We start from the raw sequence: 24,458 nt of genomic DNA, 5'->3' as shown, positions 1-24,458 counted from the left end.
TCTACGGGGCTTCTCCCTTTTTACCCTCTGCTAATTACCCACCAAAAAAAACGCAGCAGTTACTCCTTTGAAACTGAAAAAGCTCATATTTTTAACTGTACGGATGAGTTGAGTTCTTTTCCAAACTAACAATGGGGGTGGATCAAACAAGTGTACGCCCACTTATTCTGTTTTATTATTGTTAATTTTATAAAAAATTACACTTAATAAATAAGTCAAAGCTAAGCGGGGAAGACGCAAGAGGACGATATTTCGCAGAAGCTTCCTAGCTGCTGTGGAGCTTGCCGTCTTGCCTTCCCTTCCTAATCGCCACCCACTCTCGTCTTCTTCATCGCTTGGTCTATTTATTATTTTTGTGAACTCGAGGATCTTATTTCGAAGATCTTTCCTTCTGTCTGGCCTTTGCCGACTGTGGTCACCCAAGTATTTATTTTTAAGCAACCGAATCAACCTATACGATCCAATCTAGTGGGACCCGATTGTTTCTTGTCTTACTCTCGCCTTCTTCCTTTTGAGGTTGGTATCTCAGCTCCATTTCAGGAGTTCTTAATCATTTTGCAGCTGGGATTCGACCTGGATATCCTCGTTGCGTCACTTCAAGTTCATCTCCAGTCTGGTAAATGCTTCCCCTCATTCTTTCTATTCATGCACTCACTAAACCTCGTCCTAATCTCGACTCGATCTGGTTTCTTCTTTCTGTTAAGTTAAAAATGCTTCGGAGTTGACATGTGGAAGATGAAGTAGCTGATGGGTAGCACATGTAAATCTACCCAGATTTGTATTTTACTGTAGTTTTGTCTAAAAGGGTCTTTGGTATTGGAAGTGAAAAGGGTTAATTGATCGAGATAACTATGCTTGCAGATGGGATCGATAGAGGAGGGAACAAATTACCTATCTGACGAAGATATTCCATTGAAGGGAACACCAGTTGCGAAAAACTTATCGCATAGCTTTGACTGTGAGACGGTTCATGTGCGTTCCTCCCCAGATGATAAAAGATGGTGGAAGACTAACAACATTCGTTTTAGACCTCTTGAAAGTGCTAAAATAGTGTTGATTAAAGCAAAGATCAACGTGTTACTTCCGTTTGGTCCTTTGGCAATCCTGCTACATTATTTAACTGGAAAGCATGTAAGAAGTAGTACTCCTCTTCATGATCTTACTGGTTGCATTCTGAAATTTGTATTAAGCAAATGACATGACTAGATTTGAGAACAAAGAAATGGTGGAAGACTTGTATTTAGCAAGCCTTTCATGAAACAGAAGCTCCTAGACAATCAAATATTTTTCCTAATTATTTGATTTGATGAGGATATGGTCTATGATGACCTCGTTGTGATGCTTTATATCATCTATTGATGTACTCATAAAATCTTGGATCTTCGAACATTCTAACTTTAGGATCTTTTTGCTGCTTAGTACCGTGGCTTGTATGATCTGTCTCATGGTTCATAATTCCTTGATAGTCAGCTTTATATGTCAGGGTTTGGTCTTCTTTTTCACGTTACTTGGAATTACACCTTTGGCAGAACGTCTTGGTTATGCTACAGAGTAAGATTTGGCCTCCCATATTCTCCGTTTAGGATTTCATATTATTTCTATTGTGCTACACTTACTTTTAAAAATACTCGTCATGCAGGCAGCTTGCTTCCTATACTGGTCCAACAGGTACAATTGCTAGCATGATCTGGCATTGCTTGTTTTGGTCATTTTGTTTATTCAAGTAGTTCCTCGTTTGATCTCTAATCGATGGCTGTTCAGTTAGTTTCTCTAGTAACTCAAATGTTTTAATGGACTTTGCAGTTGGTGGTCTTTTGAATGCAACATTTGGAAATGCAACCGAAATGATTATATCGATTTATGCATTAAAGAGTGGGATGATTAGGGTTGTTCAACAGTCGTTATTGGGATCAATCTTGTCGAATATGCTCCTAGTGCTTGGTTGCGCTTTCTTCACTGGTGGGATTGTTCATCATAAGAATGTGCAGACTTTCAATAAGGTACAAAGTTTTGAGCTCTAGGAAATGTTCTTCACCGGTGGTGATATTTTACTCCATTTTCTTGGTTTACATTTAAATCTGACTATTTGGCAACAGGGTACTGCTGTTGTGAATTCAGGATTGTTGTTAATGGCTGTTATGGGAACAACGTTTCCGGCTGTGCTTCATTTCACCCACACAGAACTTCATTCTGGAGAGTCAGCATTGTCTCTTTCAAGGTTTAGCAGTTGTATAATGTTAATTGCATATGCAAGCTTCCTTTTCTTTCAACTAAAAAGTCAGCACAATCTCTATGGTTCTCTTGATGAGGTGGGTCTAAAAAATGCAGAATCAAGGAAATAGCTATCTATCTTTTCCACGCAGTAGTTTCATTTCAAGCAGAGATGCTTTTAATTCTAATGGTTTTAGCCTTTTTATATTTCTTTAGGAAGGTGATGGTGAAGTTGAGGAGGATCCTGAGATTTATGCTTGGGAAGCAATTGGGTGGCTTGCTATCTTGACTGTATGGGTATCGATTTTATCTGGATACCTTGTTGATGCTATCGAGGTAAACTTTATTCTAATCGGCATTACAACTTTATTCTAATCCATGGCTTGACTCTAATGTTTATTCATGGTAATTCAAAGCTTTTCTGTAGTGAAGCTTACAAACTTTGTTCAGTAGGTTTCTTTTCTCGAAACCGTTGATAAAATAACAGCAAGAAGATATAGAAGGACAAAAACTATTTTTCACTCACCTAAAATGTTGATGTTGTGTGAATCTCTTAACCTCAAAATTCTACGGTTGAACACGGAAAGTTTCTAGTACTACCACAGTACAAACTCTTTTCATTTAGCATTTGACATGTCATTTAGTGATATATATATATATATATACACACACGCTAGGCTTCTAGGCTTCGCACCATTCTTAAATATTTCTTTTATGACAAGTATTGAAGAGAAGTAGTATGAGAATTTTTGTGTACTGCTATAGCACTATAATTTTTTCTGATTAAAACAGTAATCCTATGGGACAAACTCATGTTCTATGGTCTGTTCTCATTTGCCTTCGGATCACGCATATTTTCTATATGAAGTCTTCAAATTCTGCACTTCATTTTTATCTTGGTCGCTGGACTCTCTAATTTTTTCCCTGAAAATAAAAAAAGAGTGATAAGGACCTTGCAGTATCCAGCAAATTTAATTAGTTTGTGTGTATTCTCTCAGGGAGCATCTGAATCATTACATTTGCCAGTGGCTTTTATAAGTGTAATTTTGTTGCCAATAGTTGGAAATGCTGCTGAACATGCAAGTGCAATCATGTTTGCCATGAAGGATAAGCTTGTGAGTACTTTGTGGATTTTTTTTCATTTTCATCTAATCATCTACTTTCATTGGCTTAATTGACCTAAAAGTTACTGCAGAACATCACCCTTGGAGTTGCTATTGGATCATCAACACAAATATCCATGTTTGTGGTTAGTCTTGAAGATTATTTTTAAGTTCCTAATAACACTTAATCAGTTGATTCTAACAAAACTTTAGGTGAAATGGAAACAGAATTACCATTAGTTTAACTCTTCTATAACATTTAGCTGTACTGTGTGCCATTGATGATTGCAGATCCCATTTTGCGTCGTTGTTGGATGGTGTATGGGAATACCAATGGACTTGAACTTTAAACTCTTTGAGACTGCAACTCTGTTTATAACTGTGCTAGTGGTGGCCTTTATGTTGCAGGTGCGTTATCTTCTATCCATCCTTCCATATTTAACGCTGCATTATGGGACTATTACTTTGAACTTTTCGGTGCATTTTCATTAAAAAGTTTCGTTTATATACCAAAAGCCATTCCGTCGGAACATGAATGTATAAACGAAAATGGGAAATAAAAGTGGCTTATCCATGATAAGTTCAGTATAAATGCATTAGACACTGTGGTATGCGAACAATTGCTGTCCTTATCTCTGTTTGTTCTGTACGATAAGTCATTGTTCTCATGTTCTTGGCAACGGTCATATTTGCAGGAGGGGACGTCAAATTATTTCAAAGGTCTAATGCTTATTCTATGCTACCTCATTGTGGCAGCCAGCTTCTTTGTACATGTTGACCCTAGCAGTGGTGAGTAGTTACTCCTTGAATCCACTACAAATAGAAAATCTACTGCTTAGTTTCTGGAATTGCCTTGTAATTACATCTTCTCACCTTATTTATTTTTAGTTAGTTCAACAGTATGTTGGGGTTGGAGATTCGAACCTCTGACCTTTTGGCTGAAGTTACATGTTTTATGCCAGTTGAGCTTTGATTTCTCTGAAATATTTTTGTTCATTATAATCTTCTAGACTCGTGGACATAGGATTCCCTTCTTATGTCGATATTTAACAGCTAAAACTGCGACTGAATCTGGCTTAAAAGGTTCGGAGCCATAATTATTTATTGGATTGCTACGCAGATGATGATTAACCCTGGAAGCAAGTTGGTCCTGGAACTTTACTGCAAGCTGAAGTTCTGCATTGCATTAATCCTCAAACCACCACTGCTTCACTTCGTTGGAAGCTGCAGACATCAGATGGAGTTTGGTTNATATATATATATATATACACACACGCTAGGCTTCTAGGCTTCGCACCATTCTTAAATATTTCTTTTATGACAAGTATTGAAGAGAAGTAGTATGAGAATTTTTGTGTACTGCTATAGCACTATAATTTTTTCTGATTAAAACAGTAATCCTATGGGACAAACTCATGTTCTATGGTCTGTTCTCATTTGCCTTCGGATCACGCATATTTTCTATATGAAGTCTTCAAATTCTGCACTTCATTTTTATCTTGGTCGCTGGACTCTCTAATTTTTTCCCTGAAAATAAAAAAAGAGTGATAAGGACCTTGCAGTATCCAGCAAATTTAATTAGTTTGTGTGTATTCTCTCAGGGAGCATCTGAATCATTACATTTGCCAGTGGCTTTTATAAGTGTAATTTTGTTGCCAATAGTTGGAAATGCTGCTGAACATGCAAGTGCAATCATGTTTGCCATGAAGGATAAGCTTGTGAGTACTTTGTGGATTTTTTTTCATTTTCATCTAATCATCTACTTTCATTGGCTTAATTGACCTAAAAGTTACTGCAGAACATCACCCTTGGAGTTGCTATTGGATCATCAACACAAATATCCATGTTTGTGGTTAGTCTTGAAGATTATTTTTAAGTTCCTAATAACACTTAATCAGTTGATTCTAACAAAACTTTAGGTGAAATGGAAACAGAATTACCATTAGTTTAACTCTTCTATAACATTTAGCTGTACTGTGTGCCATTGATGATTGCAGATCCCATTTTGCGTCGTTGTTGGATGGTGTATGGGAATACCAATGGACTTGAACTTTAAACTCTTTGAGACTGCAACTCTGTTTATAACTGTGCTAGTGGTGGCCTTTATGTTGCAGGTGCGTTATCTTCTATCCATCCTTCCATATTTAACGCTGCATTATGGGACTATTACTTTGAACTTTTCGGTGCATTTTCATTAAAAAGTTTCGTTTATATACCAAAAGCCATTCCGTCGGAACATGAATGTATAAACGAAAATGGGAAATAAAAGTGGCTTATCCATGATAAGTTCAGTATAAATGCATTAGACACTGTGGTATGCGAACAATTGCTGTCCTTATCTCTGTTTGTTCTGTACGATAAGTCATTGTTCTCATGTTCTTGGCAACGGTCATATTTGCAGGAGGGGACGTCAAATTATTTCAAAGGTCTAATGCTTATTCTATGCTACCTCATTGTGGCAGCCAGCTTCTTTGTACATGTTGACCCTAGCAGTGGTGAGTAGTTACTCCTTGAATCCACTACAAATAGAAAATCTACTGCTTAGTTTCTGGAATTGCCTTGTAATTACATCTTCTCACCTTATTTATTTTTAGTTAGTTCAACAGTATGTTGGGGTTGGAGATTCGAACCTCTGACCTTTTGGCTGAAGTTACATGTTTTATGCCAGTTGAGCTTTGATTTCTCTGAAATATTTTTGTTCATTATAATCTTCTAGACTCGTGGACATAGGATTCCCTTCTTATGTCGATATTTAACAGCTAAAACTGCGACTGAATCTGGCTTAAAAGGTTCGGAGCCATAATTATTTATTGGATTGCTACGCAGATGATGATTAACCCTGGAAGCAAGTTGGTCCTGGAACTTTACTGCAAGCTGAAGTTCTGCATTGCATTAATCCTCAAACCACCACTGCTTCACTTCGTTGGAAGCTGCAGACATCAGATGGAGTTTGGTTTCGTTAGTTGAACTGTGCTATAATATGACAGTTGATCTTTTCTCCTCATTGATCATCTTCTTCCTTAGCTTGTTTATCATAGGCTTCAGCTGTAATCTATATTCACTAATTGTAATCTCTTCCTTTGAATGCTCTTCTTTGTCGTCTTAGCTATAAGAAGTGTTCAACCAATCGAACCAAATATCACCACTGATCCCGGATGTATCCAGGAGATGGACATTTTCTTGAAAACTGGGATTCAAAAGATGTGGGCTTCTTTGAAAGAACAAAAAATGTCCCACACCCAAACAAATTGTAAGGTGGAAGATGGTTGTGTGTGGGATCTTCGAATTTAGAACTTTGTAGCTTAGCACACAGCATATATTCTAATGAAACGATCACAATCAACCAAAGCAGAGTACAAACAATGTATATTTAAAGAAACAGAAATCTTATCCAATTCAATCCAACCCAATCCCTCCTCGAAAGTTAATTTAGTTTGTTTCTGTCTTTAAATGACATAATCTTTTGTCTTCAACTGAGGCAGTTGAAATTGGTTTGATGTGTGTCTGTTTACGTACATAAAGACCAGGAGATTTTGGTAACCAAGATTAGTATCCACCTTCCAAATACGCTATTTCAGGGTAGGTTAATCGGGAACGAGAGACAAGCTCTTATAATGATGTTCCCATCATTAACAAATTATCCCACTAATATTTCCATCAACGGAGGCCACTCGGCCACCGACTGCTATTTGCGTGGGCTCCTTCCAATTTCCAAGCTTTGTGATTTCTATCACCAAACTGTTTGTGAAAATGTCGCAGAGGCCGTCCCCACTTCAAATTTGTCTTGGACCCCAACGTTTGCGAGCTCGTGACTACCCACCACACCACCTGGACTCAGCCCCATCATGTGTCCACCACTGCTCGTCTTTTCTCCTCTTTTCCTATTGCCTCTTTCATTTTCCAATTTGTTTCTTGGCTTTTGCTCATTATCATCGACGCTAAATACTTGGATGCATTTATAGTAGTTGTTTTCGCAAACTTAGTATTGTAAAGTTAACTTTTTCAATGTTTGCGAATTCCCTATGCAAAACAAAAGAATAGAAAAAAGAAGTCTTCATGCACACTCTTGTTTCTAAAGAATGATACCTCAGTTCGTTGTTTTCTGTGACGAGATGAAAGAATCTGATATTGATGTGGAAGAAAGGAGCTCATTATTATATCAGTCTTGACAGTCGCCAAGATACCGTAATGTTGCTGTAATGGTTCCACCTTCTAGTTGATCCAAACATAAATGTCTATTTGAAACCAGCAGTGATGTAAAATGAAAGCAAGCACAAGTTCTGACACTGCTGTTCTGCTACCTCAAGACCTACCATTTGTCCGGAGTTCTGTTTCTTTGTTGGGCTTTGCATTTGTCTTCGAATCCTTAAACCAACTTTCTCGACCTTGTTGCTGGTTTTCTTTGATTTATGCATCCCGAATGAATTGGAGTTTAGCTGCCTGCTTTTTGATGTTCACTCTACAATGATAGTTTGGTTGTTGAGAAATAAAAGTTTTCTTTTAATGGTTTGGACCCGCTTAGGAAACGTGTTTGTAAGCTACCTTAAACTTGCTGTTTATTATGCGTACTTAAACTAATCGCATATATTCTTTGTTCGCATGGCAGACACTCGAGCTGGTAATCCTCCTCGCGTGACTGCTTCTTGGAATTATTTATTTCCAATAGCCCACCCGTCAGAATCAACGGTAGAAATAAAATATTCTACCAACCCATTTTCTATTCACGAAAAAGCAGAAACATGGTAAAATCAAAATTTAACCCGAGAGAGAGAGAGAGAGAGAGAGAGAGAGAGAGAGACAAAATAAGTGGCAACAGTGGTAAAAGAGAGACCTTTCCAAGGCCTTGGATACTATCTGACAAGTCCTGCTGCGATGGCCATAAAGAAACATTTTTCCCATTCTTAAAAAGGGTAAGAGGTCGAATTAAAAGAAAGAGAAGGAAAAAAGAAAAAAAAAAAAGAAAGAAAAAAAAGGAGGCAAGCTGATTTGTTTTCTGCCTTTTCAGGCAGAGAGGAGCAAGTGACAGAGAGAAATGGTGAAGAAATGGAGTTGGGGAGAGGCGTTGCTGCTCATCAATATCTGCATTTTGGGATGGAGGGCCAGTTTTATCTATGGAGCTACGGATCCAGGAGATGGTCAGTACCTGAGTTCTTTGTGTCTTGTTTCACTTCGCTTGTTTTCCTTCCCACGCCGTGTTTCTGTTCTTACATTAGCTTTCAAGCATTCCTTTTCTTCTTCCTTAATGTTATGCACTGCATACACTGGGAAGCAACCTGGATGTTCCTTACATTACATACTTTCAGCTACACTTCAGTTTTTACATCACAGAGCCTCATATAACCCTTGAAGAAGAAGATGATTCTAAAGAGGTTTCAGTTAAGAGAATGTTGCTTTTTATTACTATTATTAGGGCTCTCATCATATGAAGAACTTTCTTCCTCTCCTGCAAGGAGCTTCCTTAGGAACAGTGGTTTTAGGAGAGCATGCGTGGCGTATATTTGCCATGTCACAACTTTCAGCCTACAAGAATGTGAATACTTAGAGATGCCTCATTTTGGATTTTGATAAGGATACCATCTCAGTAGACCTTGTTACTGCACAAAAATAGTGACTACAGGGATAAAGAAATCGAGCAAGAACTCCACCTTGTACCCATTTGTATCTGCTCCTTGGCTCTAACCTGAACAATGTTACTTGTCTAGGAGATCATCATGTATGCATTGTTGCTTCCGAAGTGATATTTTGACATATTTTGTGTAGAGGATATATTCGTTGGAAAGTTATTGTTAATTTTACTTGAACGCACTCTATTACTCATACACATAAATATCTTAGTAGCATTATTTCTGCAGTGTCTGCTCTAAATGCCATGTTTACTAGTTTAAACTCGCCTCCAATTCTAACCCTATGGACTGCAAGTGGTGGAGATCCGTGTGGTCAGCTTTGGAAAGCCGTTACTTGCTCGGGCTCACGGGTCACAGAAATGTATATTTCTCTTGCCCTGTTATATACATTTATACAGTTAACATTTATGTGATTTCACTTATCTATATAATTTTTTTAGTTCACTGTCTGGTTTAGGACTTTCTGGATCACTGGGATACCAGCTCTCAAGTTTGACATCTCTAATTAATCTGTAAGATCTTTGGTCTCGTTTGTCAAATGGATATAAATTAATTTTCTTAATCGATATGTCATATAGATAATATGTAAACAAATGCAATTTGCAGAGACGCGAGTATCAACAATCTTGGACCTGACATACCTTATCAACTCCCTCAAAACTTGCAAAAACTGTATGATTCTATTGTTGCTTATTCTGACAAAGTTATATTTCCATCTCAATTTATAAAATTAACTTCTTTCTGCAGAAACCTTGGATGTAATAACTTCAGTGGAAGCCTTCCCTATTCTATTTCTCAAATGAGTTTGCTTATATCCTTGTTAGTACTTTCAAGTTTAATATATACTTTTTTTCCTTTTATGCATTCTACCTGCATGCTGAAGCTAACGCTTGGTCTTCTGCTCTTGCCCCTCCGCTCCTGACTTGGAATCATAGGAACATCAGCCACAATCAGCTTCGAGATCAAATCAACAATATGTTCTGGAATCTTTCTTCCCTGTCCACGTTGTGAGTTCACATTTTATCCTCAATTAATATGAGTTTAACTAAATATTTTGATCACTTTCATTCCTTGATTTCTTACGTCAATTAAATTCTTTCCTATAAAAATAAAAAAACAAAAAGAGAACTTTTCTCTAAAAGTGTGGGATCCAACGATCCCACATTGATTGGGGAGGAGAACGAAACACCCTTTATAAGGGTGTGGAAACCTTTTCCCTAGCAACGCATTTTAAAGCCTTGAGGGGAAGCCCGAAAGGGAAAGCTCAAAGAGGACAATATCTGCTAGCGGTGGGTCTGAGCTGTTACAAAAGGCGTTGGCAAAAGGCATTTCCAACGGTGAATTAACTTCATTTAAACATATGAACTAACGATCATCGACTAACTGAAAAGATATTGTAGCTGGTTTTCTTTAAATTCAGTGTGTAAATAACCATCTTTCCCTTCTTCAGGGATGTCTCTTTCAATTTTCTGTCAGGTACTCTCCCCCAGAGTTTTAGCAACCTTACCAGTATGAACTCAATGTGGGTATTGAATAATTACTTAATGTGGAATAAGTATGTAGCCAATGCTGATTCTTCATGTTTTTCCTTCTAAATTTCTGTAGGTTTCTGCAAAACAACCAGTTCAGTGGCACTATAGATGTTCTTGCAAATCTTCCTCTCCAAAACTTGTGTGTTTTCTTATATGACTATTTTTCAGTAGGAACTTAGCATGTAGAAACAACTTATATTGCATTCTTCTCAGGAATGTCGAAAACAACAATTTTACTGGTTGGGTTCCTGAACGATTGAAGAACATAAATATTCAGTGAGTAACTGACCAACATAATTATCTTCTCTAAGATATTGTGTTTAGCCAAATGTAATAGTCCAATTGAACTTGTGCAACTATGTGACAGGGATGGTGGCAATTCTTGGAGCTATGGGCTTGCACCCCCACCTCCGCCCGGTACATCTCCAGCCTACCACAATTACAGATATCACAAGCCTGGGAACAATTACAGCCCACTGAGTAGTGGTGCTGCTGATGGAGATAGCAGTAGATCAGGAATCAGTGGTGGTGCCATTGCTGGAATTCTTATATCTCTGCTAGTTGTGGGAGCAGTGGTAGCATATCTCTTTGTAAAGAGAAGGCCCAAGAAGTCATCCACAGACATAGAGAAGCTAAAGCTTGGGAACAAGCTTAGCGTATCTACTGCTTCAAATGCAGCGCAAGGTAAACTTGCTCGACTGCTTTCTTATTCATTGAGTGAATTCTTGTAAACGTTCTACAAGAAGTTTTTTACTGGCCTGCATTCCAACTTTTTTGTATTCTGATTGAGTGAATTCTTTTGAAAGATTCATTGGCAGAAATGAAGCTTATTCATACTTCATCCTCATTGGATACAAAAGCATTGGATTCTCCTGCTTCAATCAATCTAAGACCCCCACCTATGGACAGTCATAAATCGTTTGATGACAATGATACATCAACGATACCTGCTGCGAAGAAGACCAATGTCTCTCCTGAGATAAGTGTGAAGTCATATTCAATAGCAGATCTGCAATTGGCTACAGGCAGTTTCAATGTAGAAAATCTTCTTGGTGAGGGATCATTTGGACGTGTTTTTCGGGCTCAGTTTGATGATGGGAAGGTACTTTTTACCTTTTATTTGTATCTAAAGTTGGAAGTAATAATGGTTACGATCTATCTGATATGCTAACTCACTCTCTTTAAGCGTTCTTGGCAATGATGTAGGTTCTTGCCGTGAAGAAAATAGATTCAGCTGCCTTCCCTAGAGAGTTTTTGGAAGATTTCACAGAGATAGTTGCTAATGTATCTCAGTTGCATCATCCTAATGTAACAGAGCTAATGGGTTATTGCTCAGAGCATGGTCTGCATTTGCTACTTTATGAGTTCCATAAGAATGGCTCACTTCATGACTTCTTGCATATATCAGATGAATATAGCAAGCCACTGACTTGGAACTCACGTGTCAAGATTGCTCTGGGAACGGCCCGTGCACTAGAGTAAGTTCATGAACTTTTCCTGACATATTTGTGGTTATGATGTGATTTCTAGCAATTAGGCCATAGTGCTTGTTCAAGTTTTAGTGTCATCATTATACTTTTCACATGCACACAATTCACAAGATGCTGGGTAGAAATTCAAGCCTCTAATCTCGGTCGAAGTTATATGTATTAACTATTTGAACTATCCTCATATCGGCATAATATGTATATTATGTATATGTATGTTTCTAAAAGTACAAAGTTAACTCTTTGAAGGTCATTCATACCTTACAATTTGAAGATCCCAATTGATCAAAACTTTGTTGAACGAATAAATTTATATATAGTTGTTTTTGGACCATCTGAAGTTGGAGAGAACTTTGTAGGTACCTACATGAAGTTTGTGCACCATCAGTTGTACACAGAAATATAAAGTCGGCTAATATCGTACTGGATGCCGAACTTAATCCTCATCTTTCCGATTGTGGCCTGGCTAGCTTTATTACCAACCTTGATCATGTGAGCTTCTCAAAACTTTCCCACAAGTTATTTCCTTCATATCCTTCAATGAACCAACTCCTAGAGCAGAGTTGCATGATATGTAAATAACTATAATGGAAAGGCATTGAATATGTTCAGTTATATGAATTTTGTCAAATTCTCAGGCATTAGATCAGCAAGCAGGATCTGGATATAGTGCCCCGGAGGTTACCATGTCTGGTCAATATACATTAAAAAGCGACATATACAGCTTTGGAGTGGTGATGTTAGAACTTCTATGTGGACGTAAGCCGTTTGATAGGTAAATAAAGGCAAATCCAAAGCTGGAGTGAGAAGACTAATTGGTTTGTTTAATGATAATTTTGTGACTTCGTTGTAGTTCTAGGCCAAGAGCTGAGCAATCCTTGGTTCGATGGGCAACGCCTCAGCTCCATGACATTGATGCCTTGACGAAAATGGTTGATCCTGCACTTAAAGGTCTTTACCCAGTCAAGTCTCTCTCAAGATTTGCAGATGTTGTGGCTCTCTGCGTCCAGGTACTCGGCCTTAGTCAAATTTTTGTACTCCAAACATCTAGTTAAGAAGCAAAAATCTTGCAAAATACTGTGCATTCAGTCTCTCCCAATCAGCTAAATGAAGGTTCATTTGGGTTTTCCATGGCAGCCCGAGCCGGAATTCAGACCTCCTATGTCAGAGGTGGTGGAAGCATTGGTTCGGCTTGTGCAGAGATCCAACATGAGCAGAAGAACATTTGGAAGCGATCACGGATCATCTTTTAGAACTGATGAACCTGATGCACATGAGACATCTTAACTGGCTTCTTTAAGCAATCTACAAGGAATGCTTAATCATTCACATCGATGTCGCGTTAATATTAGGATTTCGTGCATACCCGCCTTCATAGACAGAAGCCCAGTAATGTTTTATGTTTACGTTCACATTGCTTTTCACGCTTTATGCTTGCTGAAAAGTTCATAGGAAGTGAACCCAGTCGTGCAATCAATGAAAACTCAGAAGTTATTTTGAAACCTATTTTGCTTAATAGAAGCTTCATATTGCAAAGATCTTATTTACTCAATCAAAGCCTTCCCCTATGGGAAATATGTGGATTATACAGTGACAATGCGAAGTTCAGTGTCTCAAGTATTTCTCTATATACATGGGTTACAGCCGTAAATATATTATTAAGAGTACTTAATACACGGAAAAGAATTTGTGCAGACTTCATCAGGTGCCATATCATACAGCAAACTAGATTCTAGATCAAGCCTAAAACTGGATCAGATTGACAGCTTCTATACCTCACGGAATCTTTACATATCATTCGTTTTCTGCAATGAAATTTGGTTCCTCGCCTTGGCAAAGGTACTCATCACAAGTAGATGCAGAGCCCCAGTCCTTCCTTAGCCGCAAAATGTCCTCAGTGAATGTAGACCCAGATGCACCGATAAATGTGCTAGCCATAGCACCAATTGTCTTGTCCAGCATCGCTTCAACCTACACGATAAAAATCTGAGTGGGAGGATGCTAAGGAAATTCAAGATTTTATAGTTCACATAGAACTCAATTCACATGACCAAAACAAACAAGTCAATGTTAGATTTTATTGGTTTGGATGAATCAATCAAAATTGCTTGTCACATCGTGAGCAGTACAGTTGGGAAGGACTCTGATTCAACATTTGTATCAAGTCTAGGATTAGATCATGTCCTCCCACGGCTGAAAAATTATGATACCAAAAGCATGCAAAGAAAAAACAATGAGTTTTGTAAGCAACATGGTGAACTTCGAAGTATCTAACAAACCTGAATAAAGTTAAACAAATAAAACAAACCAGCAACCTTTTAACAGTTTTCTTAAGAATACCAGACGACTGCCCACTATAGCTACCCCCATCTAAACTTGATCATGAACAGGCCGTAATTATAAATGATTCGGACTATTCAATCAACATATGTTGTCCGCATGTGGAACTTTGTACACAGCTAAAATCAAACACTCAAAATGCTGAAAGTACAGGAGCATCATTGACACCCTAACTCTAACCTCAGCTAGTCATTATGCATAAAGCATTGATAGAAACAAAGAAGGGTTTGACTGTTAAGATAACCTTTTCCCTACAAAACCAAGAAGTGTGTAAAAGAAAAGTTGAGTTTCTTAGGCTGACCTGAGAATCTCCCTCGATCCCATGCCTATATAATAAGGCATCCCATTTTTCAGCTGAATTACGTGGAGGCCTCTTAAAAAGTGGTATGGGCTTCCCATTCAACACAAGAAGTGACTGCAGCAACCCATATTCACTCTCTGCTGCATCAGTGGAAAGATAAATGACTGGAACGTTTGCCCTTTCAACCACTCGAATTAAGCAGTCGGCAGCTTGGGGAATGGGGTAAAAGCAACTTGGCTGCTTTGCATTACTGAAACACAGAGAATTTCATTACCCACTTTGATATGAAATCTCCCTATGGAAAACCCAACTTGCAAGTACTTCAAACAACAAGAAACAATGATCACATTTGTTAACGTTGTTCGTCAAAAGGCCAACCAGAAAACAAACAAAATCTTAACCATTCGTTCCTAAAGAAACTAATAATGCAGCCGTAAAATAGAATTTGTATGAACATATTGATCGTAAATGTATTACCAGAACTTTAAAAAACCATGTCGTCGGAAATGGAAGGCGATATAATTCTTTCCTAAGAAGGTTTGAATAAACCGCTGGGCCGTCAGCTTGATAAGACGACTTGGTTCTATCAAAGTCTGACATTTATGAGCGATGGGACCGCCTGGTTGATTCACCCACTCTTGCTCTACATTAGCAAAGAAAATATCTCCTACAGCTACAACATCGTCATTAGAGGAGAACTTGGATTCAATGTCCGAAACTGTCTTTCTAGTGGGCTTCTTAGTATCTTCATTCCAGGCAGATTCGAGCTTGCCCATAGAGACCCCCAAGGTCTTCAACTTTTTAATATGTTCGTCATCCACATAACAAGGATCTGGATTTGAAAAGTAACAGAAGAACCGATCAATGTGCAAGTGGTGCTTCTTAATCTCAGAAAACTCCTCAAAAGAAATGACGACCTTTCTTCCCAAACATGAATTAATATGATCAATGTCAATTACTCTACTGAACTGAAAATCAACTTTGTGACTAGGAATAACAAGAATTCTGTTGAGGATAGCAGCAAAGAACATATGCTTCTCCAAACAGATCAAATGGTTCGACATTTGCCCCGAAGTGCATATAGCGAACAAAAACTTGTTCGATTTTGGCTTCCACTCAATAGTTCTTCTATCGGAAAGTTTCTGGTCCATCTTTCTACATCTATCAAGGGCGAAGCTCCCCATGGAATGAGCATCACCAACTTCCTCTGATATGTTCCCAGAGCTATGGGGGGATAAAAGAACGTTTTGGATCTCTTTGTTCAAAGAAATCTGCTTCAATATAGCAGATTTGAGATCTTCTGTAGATGGGGTTCCTGAGGCTGAATTGGAACTCAAATTATTAGAAGAGGTGGAGTTGAAACTTGAATTAGATTGAACGAGCAAGGAGTGATTCCAAAGATCGGAAAAACCCAGTTGTTGCTGCCTCAACAAATACAAAGCTCTTAATTCCGCTTCCCTCATGCGGTCACTGAGGGAATCGGAACTTTTCAGTGGGGAAGAGAGATTAGTAGAGAAGAGAGTTTGGATGTCGGCAGAGAAAAATACAACAACAATGCATAGAGGGAGGGCGGCCGCTAAAATGTAGTAGTACCTCTTGTCAAATGCAAATTTAGGAATGGAGAAACGGAAAGTCTGAATGGGAGGCCTGAAATGGGGATCGTCGTCGATGTCGAAAGTAGAAGGGACGCGCTTGGGGGAATTCTGGTCAATAAGGTTTCGGCAATCATCTGATTCGTCATCCATGACCTTCTTCAGGTCTTGTTGTTTCTTCCTCTTCTTCAGCAGAGTATGGTTGGAAAAAATTGAGTGGAAATCCGCAGTGTTGTTGTTGGACTGTCGCGAGAAACACAGTTGAGTAGCGGGGAAGATGGAAGTTTAATGCGAAAAGAAAGCAAGGGCGAAGGATGAAGGAGTATCATCACATCCGTCGGTGAAAGAAAATGACACGCCATCGTCCCTCACCAAACTCTTTAACAATGGGCCGCCCCCACCATATCGTCTCCCCTTCTGCTTAATACATACGCCCGGACGGGTGAAATTTCTCTCCTCTTTTTACATTACATACTAAAATTTTTAAAAATATCCATAAACTTATAATATTATCAATAATTCAAAATAAAAAACATGCATGCATGTCAGTGACGCAGTTAAGAGGTGAAAGCGGCCTCCAACCGGGCCGCCGTGCATGGTTCAAGGCCAACAATGTTTATGTAAGCAAAGTCAGATGGTGTTAATGGGTGTGAAGGGAGCAAGAGATTTTTCATAGCCAACAATGTTGAGATTGTTTACATAAGAAATCGAACAACACCGAGAAGGCTGCTCTAATAATGTATGATGGATGAATGCTCCAAAAACTCAACAGAATCAGCTAGTTTGTAATACAGAGATGTGATAAATAAAATGCGCTTCATATTCATTAAACATCAAGCCTAACAACCTCCATCAGCTACTTCAAACAGCCTCCCACGAACCCATTTCTTCGTGACACTAATCACTTGGGAATCCGGTTTCTCTTCCAGGTGGTGAAGTTTTGTTCCGTTCAAGGAAGGTTTATGGTCAGATGGCTTGTTCCCATTAGGGTGGTTTGTCAGACTTGAAAAGCTTGAATGACATGCGCCATGCCCATTGGAGCTTGCTGGAACTTCCTTCTCTCCGCCAAGTATATCCTGTAAACTTAACTTGCTAAAATCAAAATCCTTATCTATGCTCGATGGAAACAACTGGGTTCCATTTGCCATTGTTTGAACCACTCCATTTTGGTTCCCTTTTCCGGCAACTGAGTCTCCCTCCTCATTTGAGGTACCCCCCACTTCGTAGGTGTAGGAGGCTGCTGCATTCCGTTCTTCGCTCTGCGGGGATGCCATTCGCTCTATTTCTGCGGATTCAATTGATTGTTTGGCTTCAGCTATAAGATTTCTTGTTTCCAAGAGGGAAGCTCGAGCAATGGAACTTCTAGTAGCAGCCACCTCAAGGGCCTTGGCGGCTTTCTCAGCTTCAGCAATCAAGAGTCTGCAAAGAACAAACTGGAATCTCGTTAACTGTTCAATGTTAAATCAAGCCGTCTCACATTCTTGATTAAGCTACACTCCAAAAGGCCATACTCAAAGGCTACAGATACAATCAACAGGTTCGATTTCCCTCGAATTATCTTTCTAGAAGAGTTCTATGATTTCAAACAATGTTATTCACATACATGCTCAACCAGTTTTATGTCTATGGCTAGGCCTACCATCCATTAATTTATTTAAGAAACTGCAAGTAAAGGAAAAGAACAGACCTGGCTCGTTCAATGGCTTCCGTTTTTTGAGTTTCTGCGATTGCTCTCTCTGCCCTGATACTCTTTATCATTTCCAGCTTAGAGCTCGCTAAGGGGTCTTTAAAACGCGGTGCTTTGCTTTTCCTGAGTCTCAATCGTTGGCTTTCAATCTTAGACCCACCTGCAACAGGAGATTTAACACCACTCTTTTCTTTCTTTCTTGTGGTCTCTGTACTTTCACTACGCTTCCTCCTTGGCCTTCTGTTGACTCCAATAGGTGTGCCATGATATTTAGCCAGGCCAGAGAAAACTCGAGCACGATATTCCTGACAGAAAATAAACAAGTAAACATGAAGAAGGGATAGTGGCTGTTAAGAACATATGGTAGGATCGTGATAAGCTGCATAAAATCAAATCTATCAGCATTAACCACCAAAGATAAGACTATGGTAGTTTGAAGGTTAGTTATAGGCTAATGGTTTGTATATGCCAAACAATGATCCAAGTCTATCCGGAGAGGGTGTGAAGGAGCTCTAGAATTAAATCCAAACATTTCTCGACAACTTAAAAAGGTTCCATTCAATGTAACTAATGAAGGATATAAAACAAGACATACAGAATCAGCCCATTTGGCAGAGATGGATTCCGATATCTTCTTCCTCTGCTCAGCTGACTTTGGTGCTCTCCTGCCGCCAACCGGCCTGGGCATTGTCTTCCGTTGCTCAACACTCTCCTGCCACTCCTTTTTAAGTTGTTCATTCATGATTTGGTAGGATTCCCACTGCAACTCTTCCTCACCCAGACCGCCTTGTCTTGATGCTTCAGCAATTAAATCTTTCCACTGTAAGTAGCAAGTTTCCTGTAATTTCAGCTTCTTACGGCGTCTTTGCCACCCCATTCGCACTCCAACGCCAATTCTCATCCTTGTCTCTTCACTGTGGCATGAAAAACAAGGGGAAATTGAAATTCAAGGGCTCAGGGATCGCATATTTAGACAGAATCAACTGCAGAATCACGGATCATAAACCATCCAAGTAAACAGACTGGGATGACACCTACCTCTGAGAACGGCCAAGATTAACTAACTTCATTTTTATCTGCACACAAAAGAGGGTACATTACGAAGAGAGTATAGTATTAAAAGGCCGTGGGATATCAAATATTCCTAGATAAATATTCTGTTCATGACCTACTGTTGAATCCTAGGCCGTGTAACACTTCTCATGGTTCAGAGTCAAGGCTACAAGACATTATGATCATTCATTCCGCAAGAATGTGTATCACCATTTCTATATCCACAAGAATACATAAAACCATTCTTACATGACTTCACCTTAGGATTCTGCATTGCAAGCCTTGTTCGCTCCTTGATTCGTCTAAGGGTCTCTGCAAATGACTTACTTATTAAAAGAAAACGGTAAATCCTCAACGTGTATAGATGAAATGTCGGTGTGTTACCTGCACTGTGCTTTCTGCCTTTGTTCCACGGCGTGTTTCCTTTATTCGCTTTGGAAATCCTCTCTCGCCTCAACCTCTCTCGCGCATCCATTTCTTCCGTATCTTCACTGGACGAGGAAAGCTGAACATCTGAAGTACTCGGGGCAGCACCCATTTGAGAATTCTTAAATTCAGCCCCTCCCCCCATAGAAACGTCCCCCTTCCCATCATGAGCCACACGCTTAGGTTCAAGAGTAGCAACTGCTCTAATCAAGAACCCCCGCCTACAAATTTGAGGCTGGCATACAGTGAAACTCACCCGTTTCGGTACAATCAGAGATTTCCAGGAAGGATAATTTTCCTTTTCATTCCCAGAAGTAAGTGACGCAAGTGACTTTTTAACATGAAGACATGATTGGGCATAGGAGGTACGAGGGAAACTGTGGAAAACAGGCTGAGCAGTAGAAATCTCAGCTACAAACACGAGCAAAACCAAGAAAAAAGAAACCCTCATTGAGAAAATGATAACGATAACATTCGAAATGAACAGAAGCCACTGAAAGCATACAATAGAAGCATACCAATCAAAGGCATGGGAGCTCATTCAGCCAAAATCAACCACTATGATTCAGTTGAAGAAGCAATGGACGCAAACCAGTTGGGGAATTTGCATTATAATCGACTGTGCAAGGATATTGTGAGTTGATGGAAGATGGGCAGCGTCGCTCAAAGGATTAGGGAGCAGAGACGAAGCCAGTCTGAGACTGAGAGCCTGAGCCACACAACGAACCTCTCTCCTTTGTCCGATTCGACGGACACGTTGGATAACAAGCACCGTAGCCAACAGGCCCATTAACTTCAATTGAAAGCAGCCCATTATTCCAGCCCGAAGCCCACCAGAGGTAGCCACGGTTTGGATGATTTTCACGAGCGATCTTCAATTTCCGGCAGCGTCTTCATCGGCGAGTCACCGGATGCCGAATTTCAAATTGATGATATACAGATTGATCTTCAGTTTCCGCCATTGGAGCCTAATGGGGAGAGAAAATTACCAGATCCCACAAGATTGAGGACATTTAAAAGGCTTTTGAGTAGGCAGGGAAGAGTGAGTCCTTGTAATCCACGCCTAGTTCAAGAATATCTCTGAAATGAATGTTCTTCACCCAACAAGCTCTTCCATTTTGTTAGAATATTATTATATTAAGAAATTTTCAATCCTTTGAATCAATTTCGATCTGTTTAGTATGCCATGTGGTATTGACTGATCGAAAAATGAGAAACAGTAACAGTTAAACGCTTCTAGTCTTTAACAAACAGAAACGAGAAACATGAATATTATCAAACAAAAGTAGTCGTGGAGTTGTAAGTTGTAACCATGATCACCAAATTTCGAAGAGGGCCAAGAATCAAACTTGGCTCACAACATTCATAATATTGATAATATTCATCACACGTACAAAACAAAGCAAGACAGAACATTTCAAAGCTGCACTGGCTCCAAGGTGGGTTGAGGCAATGTAGGACTATGTAACAAGATAAATTGGACCATAATAGTGATTAGGAATGGGGCTAGTGAGCTGGTGGAGACACATATAAGGGATCTCCATCTCGGTTCGCATACTTGGATTGAAGAGACTCGCAATTGGTCCAGACGTCGGACGGTGTCGGGGTCTGCCATCGACGGTCGTAGCTCCAGTGTAAATCAGACCCGAAACATGAACACGTCTTTTATTGGATGTGTGAGAATTTCTTTCTAGTTTGGGAAGAGATTTGCTCGTTTTGTCACTATTCAACCAGGAGAAGAGTGTGTTTTTCCATGATTTCTTGCTCTTTTTGTGTTGTGCCAACCATTTCCTTCCTGTTTCTTCTTGTGTTGAGGCCTTGAAATCCTCTTCTTTGGCATGATGTTTTGCTTCTTCCAAGAACTGGTAAATTGACAGACATTGCATTAAAACAAGAAGTAGAAGATGAATCTAAGAGGCGAAAAATGAAAAAGAAGAACATTACTGAATCACCTTGGAAAAGTTGGTACGAGGATCGAAGTCATCAAAACAAGGATCGTCCATCTCAAAATCAGGAGAAGCAGATGTGTTGAAAGAACAAAAGACAGCCAACCAAACAAAACAATACTAGGTAGGAAAGGTAGAAGGCAAGAAGCAACAGAGAATTCAGACACATCAAATTTAGGGATCAGAAGAAATGGCATCAAAATTGAAGAACGAACAGGAAGCTCCTCTGCATCTAAAGCAAAAGAGGGAAAGATCAACAACCGCCATAGAAGAACTTGCAGCCACAAAGAAATCAAGGAATAAAGTTGAGGGAAATGGGAAAGAAATAAATATGTAAGCAACAAATTCTACCAAACATAATCATCAAACCAAAAGTCACTAATGTATCATTACTTATCCTATGAATACAAACTCCGTCTATGCTATGTGGGTGTCCCTTTTTATATTATGCTCTTAATTATGCCAATGTCGTTAAGTGCACCTTCTTTTTTTAAATCCCCACTTAAATTATTTACTATTTTAAATCTAAATCCACCCTTCAATTTATTTATATTAAGCCTAACCTCTCTGTTTTTCCTTTTATTTTTTGATAGAACATACCATCAACAGTTTCAAATGCATATTTGACATGCTTTCTAAAATAATCGCAAACTCCTTTTAAAATAAAGAAAATGAAGCACGTCAAATGACAAAGATCCATGAATCCCATTTGCGCCATACGTATTATTATCTGTCGAATTTGTAAAAAAAAAAAATAAAAAAATAAAAAAGAAAAGAAAGAAAGAAGATATATATCCAAAATTTGCTCCCCAAGCAAGAAGGTTCCTCAGCTTAGTGAATGGATTAAATTCCACGAAATAGTTTCACAATTAAAAAATACTCGCATGCTTCAGAGAAAAATAGCATAGAAAAATGGATAATGGCCCCATGGGGAATAAAGAAGCAGAGGAGCGTAAAACACGGCGAAACTTTGGGGATGCTCCGAGGATCTTTCCCCAATCTAAAAAGAAAAACACTAACTCTGCGGTGGAGCCCTGTGCAGCGTCACGCTCAGCTAATAATATTATTTAAACAAAAACATTTATAGACAAACAAAGAGGTTTGGTTTTCAAGCGACTATTTCAAACATAACAGACTCTCGGTAAGGTGAAGGCCACATCACAGACAGACACCAGACCATCTATACAGACACTGTGTGTGTGTGAAGTACATGCAAAAATATGAGCATCCTCGACTTGCACAAGCAGAAGCAGCTAGTCTTTCTACCATTACCTACGCAATCTTCCCATTTCCCAGCTTCATGGTTGAAGGAGAGGCAATGCCATTAGGACACCGAAGATCGAGAACAGCAGCAACATCAACCATGTAGGGAACGACTGCTTCCGATTTCTTTTCATGTGGTCTCCATCTGCTGCTTTGTTTATGTTCCCTTCCATGGACTTCACCTTCTCAATTAGTTTCCTAGCTTCGCCTTCCACTGATGGCTTTGGTGATACCTGTTCTGCAACAAGCTGCTCCGATTGCTGCCGCTGATTGAAATTCTCCACGTATTCGGGAAACAGTTTTCTAAATGTTGGGCTGTAAAAGTTTTTTTTTTTTTTTTTTTTTTTGTCGCAATGGATTATCATTAAAGTCGTCCCCAAGAAAAAAAAAAGAAAAAACTGATGATGGGTGGTTGAAAAAGAAAAAGAATAAACAATGGTTTCGCAAGGAACATGCCAATAAAGCAAGTGAGATCTAAATTCAAGAAAGATAACTTGCAATTCACACACTCAAGGACGCCCAAGTTTTACGGCCTAAAGTAGAATAATCATTGTTGCACGTCTCCGTGTTTCCATGAAAACCAGTAAAACTACGCTACTGCCTCGAGAAATATGAGATGGTGATTTTTTAAAGATAGAGATGGCCCATCCACATTTCCAGTAATTATTAAGGGCTAGGTCATTAACTCCAGCAAGCCTACATAACAAGGGAATGTGGATGGCAGATGGAACCTCAGCGGTTTAAGGACACAAAATCTTGCACAATGGGCGAATTGACTTACTTTTTACAATTGAATGCAAGAGAAGCCTTAGCCAAGCGTTCCTTCTCAGCAGCAGTAGTATTCACGCTGCCAGTAGTAGGACTGTTGTCCATCTACATAAGAAAGTAGACCATCTCACATAATTAATAGATAATAAAAACAGATAAAGCCACAAAAACAGCCACCTCCTATTAAGCAAAATGAACCAAGAGCCAAAATCTACTCACCATGAATGAAAGAAGCCCGGTTAGAATGCTACAATTGTTAGAAAACAAAGTGCACCATGATAAAAGTTAGTCCCATACCAAGCAACCATTTATTAACTAGAATAAAATTTTGGCAGAAGAAGAAAACACCGGTACTTCAAAGGAATTGTAACACCTCAGGGAAAAAAAAAAGAGAAGGATTATGCCTCACCTAGAGACAGACCACATAGGATTCCAACTTTCTGGGTGAACTGCAGACAGATCATGTCAATTAGAATCATTTATCTCGACAAGCAGGCATGATCATCTTTAAACTTCAAAACTTACAGTCGCTCATAGATAAGCAAATTTTCTTCTGAGTCATGAACCGACCATTTGGGGTGATCATGCTGCAAATTGTCGTAGTAGGATCAGAAATCACAGTAAAGATAAGCAGATAAAAAGCCAAGTATTTATTTATTCTCTTCCCAAATATTTTCCAGATTACCATACACATCCAAGATGCTTATACCTGATTCCCGGAGGTTTGTATGGATACTCTGGAGGAAATTTAATCTTTCCATGGTAGTACCCACCTAAAAAAAATTTAAAATGATTTCAATAAAATAATAATAACGATACTAAGAAAAAGAAGTTGATACCCCAGTGTAAATCAAAGGGAAAACTTAAAGTAATCTTGAACCAGACAATCACGAAAGGAAATCGATGATTGAATTGATAAAAGTGTCGACTGTGTAATACAAGGGAACAAAGTAAAAACATACTCACCTGCAAAAGGAGTCCCCTCACTTCCCTCCAAAACATAATCTGAAATAGGACAACATTCAATAATTAATACGCAAACTTAACTGTCTAAATGATGGGCAGAGAGCACATGTTTTTTAGTAACTAGAAGCTGAAACTTGAGATAAAAAAAAAAAAAAAAAA

The 24,458-nt window shown here is 38.9% G+C and overlaps 7 protein-coding genes across 16 annotated transcripts in view; 3 read left to right on the top strand and 4 right to left on the bottom strand.

The window, feature by feature from the left end:
* Positions 1 to 217: 217 nt before the first annotated feature.
* Positions 218 to 4,552, top strand: LOC111452880 (vacuolar cation/proton exchanger 3-like). 2 transcript variants are annotated; one of them, XM_023093798.1, is made up of 13 exons: positions 218 to 616; positions 705 to 760; positions 862 to 1,131; positions 1,484 to 1,551; positions 1,640 to 1,668; positions 1,804 to 2,000; positions 2,097 to 2,309; positions 2,428 to 2,547; positions 3,210 to 3,326; positions 3,407 to 3,460; positions 3,606 to 3,722; positions 4,010 to 4,103; positions 4,435 to 4,552. In XM_023093798.1, the coding sequence occupies exons 3-13, from the start codon at positions 862 to 864 to the stop codon at positions 4,443 to 4,445; spliced, it is 1,290 nt and encodes a 429-aa protein (XP_022949566.1). In that variant the 5' UTR covers positions 218 to 616; positions 705 to 760; the 3' UTR covers positions 4,446 to 4,552. The 2 variants fall into 2 exon arrangements, with proteins under 2 accessions (XP_022949566.1, XP_022949567.1); XM_023093799.1 differs by lacking the exon at positions 705 to 760 and having other exon boundaries at positions 219 to 616.
* A 47-nt stretch (positions 4,553 to 4,599) lies between these two features.
* LOC111452882 (vacuolar cation/proton exchanger 2-like) lies at positions 4,600 to 6,446 on the top strand. The gene is made up of 5 exons (XM_023093801.1): positions 4,600 to 5,032; positions 5,113 to 5,166; positions 5,312 to 5,428; positions 5,716 to 5,809; positions 6,141 to 6,446. The coding sequence occupies exons 1-5, from the start codon at positions 5,009 to 5,011 to the stop codon at positions 6,149 to 6,151; spliced, it is 300 nt and encodes a 99-aa protein (XP_022949569.1). The 5' UTR covers positions 4,600 to 5,008; the 3' UTR covers positions 6,152 to 6,446.
* Positions 6,447 to 8,095: 1,649 nt separating this feature from the next.
* On the top strand, positions 8,096 to 13,543 carry LOC111452877 (protein STRUBBELIG-RECEPTOR FAMILY 7-like). Of its 2 annotated transcripts, XM_023093794.1 has the most exons (17): positions 8,096 to 8,224; positions 8,320 to 8,449; positions 9,167 to 9,299; positions 9,379 to 9,450; positions 9,545 to 9,610; positions 9,686 to 9,757; positions 9,874 to 9,945; positions 10,389 to 10,460; positions 10,544 to 10,609; positions 10,684 to 10,746; positions 10,838 to 11,154; positions 11,277 to 11,572; positions 11,677 to 11,948; positions 12,317 to 12,449; positions 12,596 to 12,732; positions 12,811 to 12,967; positions 13,095 to 13,543. In XM_023093794.1, the coding sequence occupies exons 2-17, from the start codon at positions 8,347 to 8,349 to the stop codon at positions 13,242 to 13,244; spliced, it is 2,181 nt and encodes a 726-aa protein (XP_022949562.1). In that variant the 5' UTR covers positions 8,096 to 8,224; positions 8,320 to 8,346; the 3' UTR covers positions 13,245 to 13,543. The 2 variants fall into 2 exon arrangements, with proteins under 2 accessions (XP_022949562.1, XP_022949563.1); XM_023093795.1 differs by lacking the exon at positions 8,096 to 8,224 and having other exon boundaries at positions 8,265 to 8,449; positions 9,396 to 9,450.
* On the bottom strand, positions 13,464 to 16,553 carry LOC111452878 (O-fucosyltransferase 36-like). Of its 2 annotated transcripts, XM_023093797.1 has the most exons (4): positions 16,192 to 16,552; positions 15,076 to 15,919; positions 14,599 to 14,848; positions 13,464 to 13,928 (listed from the first exon to the last, which is right to left on the bottom strand). In XM_023093797.1, exons 1-4 carry the CDS (start codon positions 16,337 to 16,339, stop codon positions 13,752 to 13,754), a joined length of 1,419 nt encoding a protein of 472 aa, XP_022949565.1. In that variant the 5' UTR covers positions 16,340 to 16,552; the 3' UTR covers positions 13,464 to 13,751. The 2 variants fall into 2 exon arrangements, with proteins under 2 accessions (XP_022949565.1, XP_022949564.1); XM_023093796.1 differs by having other exon boundaries at positions 15,076 to 16,553.
* A 287-nt stretch (positions 16,554 to 16,840) lies between these two features.
* LOC111452640 lies at positions 16,841 to 20,110 on the bottom strand. The gene is made up of 7 exons (XM_023093455.1): positions 19,875 to 20,110; positions 19,315 to 19,767; positions 19,190 to 19,242; positions 18,916 to 18,953; positions 18,473 to 18,791; positions 17,878 to 18,182; positions 16,841 to 17,609 (listed from the first exon to the last, which is right to left on the bottom strand). The coding sequence occupies exons 1-7, from the start codon at positions 19,885 to 19,887 to the stop codon at positions 17,030 to 17,032; spliced, it is 1,761 nt and encodes a 586-aa protein (XP_022949223.1). The 5' UTR covers positions 19,888 to 20,110; the 3' UTR covers positions 16,841 to 17,029.
* Positions 20,111 to 20,680: 570 nt separating this feature from the next.
* Positions 20,681 to 21,701, bottom strand: LOC111452535. Its single transcript, XM_023093305.1, has 2 exons — positions 21,309 to 21,701; positions 20,681 to 21,218 (listed from the first exon to the last, which is right to left on the bottom strand). Exons 1-2 carry the CDS (start codon positions 21,357 to 21,359, stop codon positions 20,817 to 20,819), a joined length of 453 nt encoding a protein of 150 aa, XP_022949073.1. The 5' UTR covers positions 21,360 to 21,701; the 3' UTR covers positions 20,681 to 20,816.
* A 623-nt stretch (positions 21,702 to 22,324) lies between these two features.
* Positions 22,325 to 24,458, bottom strand: part of LOC111452684 (ubiquitin-conjugating enzyme E2 34-like) — a 4,828-nt gene continuing 2,694 nt past the window's right edge. For all 7 annotated transcript variants that reach the window (XM_023093510.1, XM_023093515.1, XM_023093508.1 and 4 more), the window contains 7 exons: positions 24,300 to 24,338; positions 24,043 to 24,106; positions 23,859 to 23,920; positions 23,743 to 23,782; positions 23,553 to 23,580; positions 23,347 to 23,438; positions 22,325 to 22,880 (listed from right to left, as the gene is read on the bottom strand). In XM_023093510.1, coding sequence (XP_022949278.1) covers positions 22,601 to 22,880; positions 23,347 to 23,438; positions 23,553 to 23,580; positions 23,743 to 23,782; positions 23,859 to 23,920; positions 24,043 to 24,106; positions 24,300 to 24,338 — 605 coding nt within the window. In that variant the 3' untranslated portion in view covers positions 22,325 to 22,600. The remainder of the gene's footprint in view (positions 22,881 to 23,346; positions 23,439 to 23,552; positions 23,581 to 23,742; positions 23,783 to 23,858; positions 23,921 to 24,042; positions 24,107 to 24,299; positions 24,339 to 24,458) is intronic.

Source organism: Cucurbita moschata, unplaced genomic scaffold (genome assembly GCF_002738365.1).
Source record: "Cucurbita moschata cultivar Rifu unplaced genomic scaffold, Cmos_1.0 Cmo_Scf00014, whole genome shotgun sequence".
Taxonomy (NCBI): Eukaryota; Viridiplantae; Streptophyta; class Magnoliopsida; order Cucurbitales; family Cucurbitaceae; genus Cucurbita; species Cucurbita moschata.
This window is presented reverse-complemented; position numbering and strand designations above follow the sequence as displayed.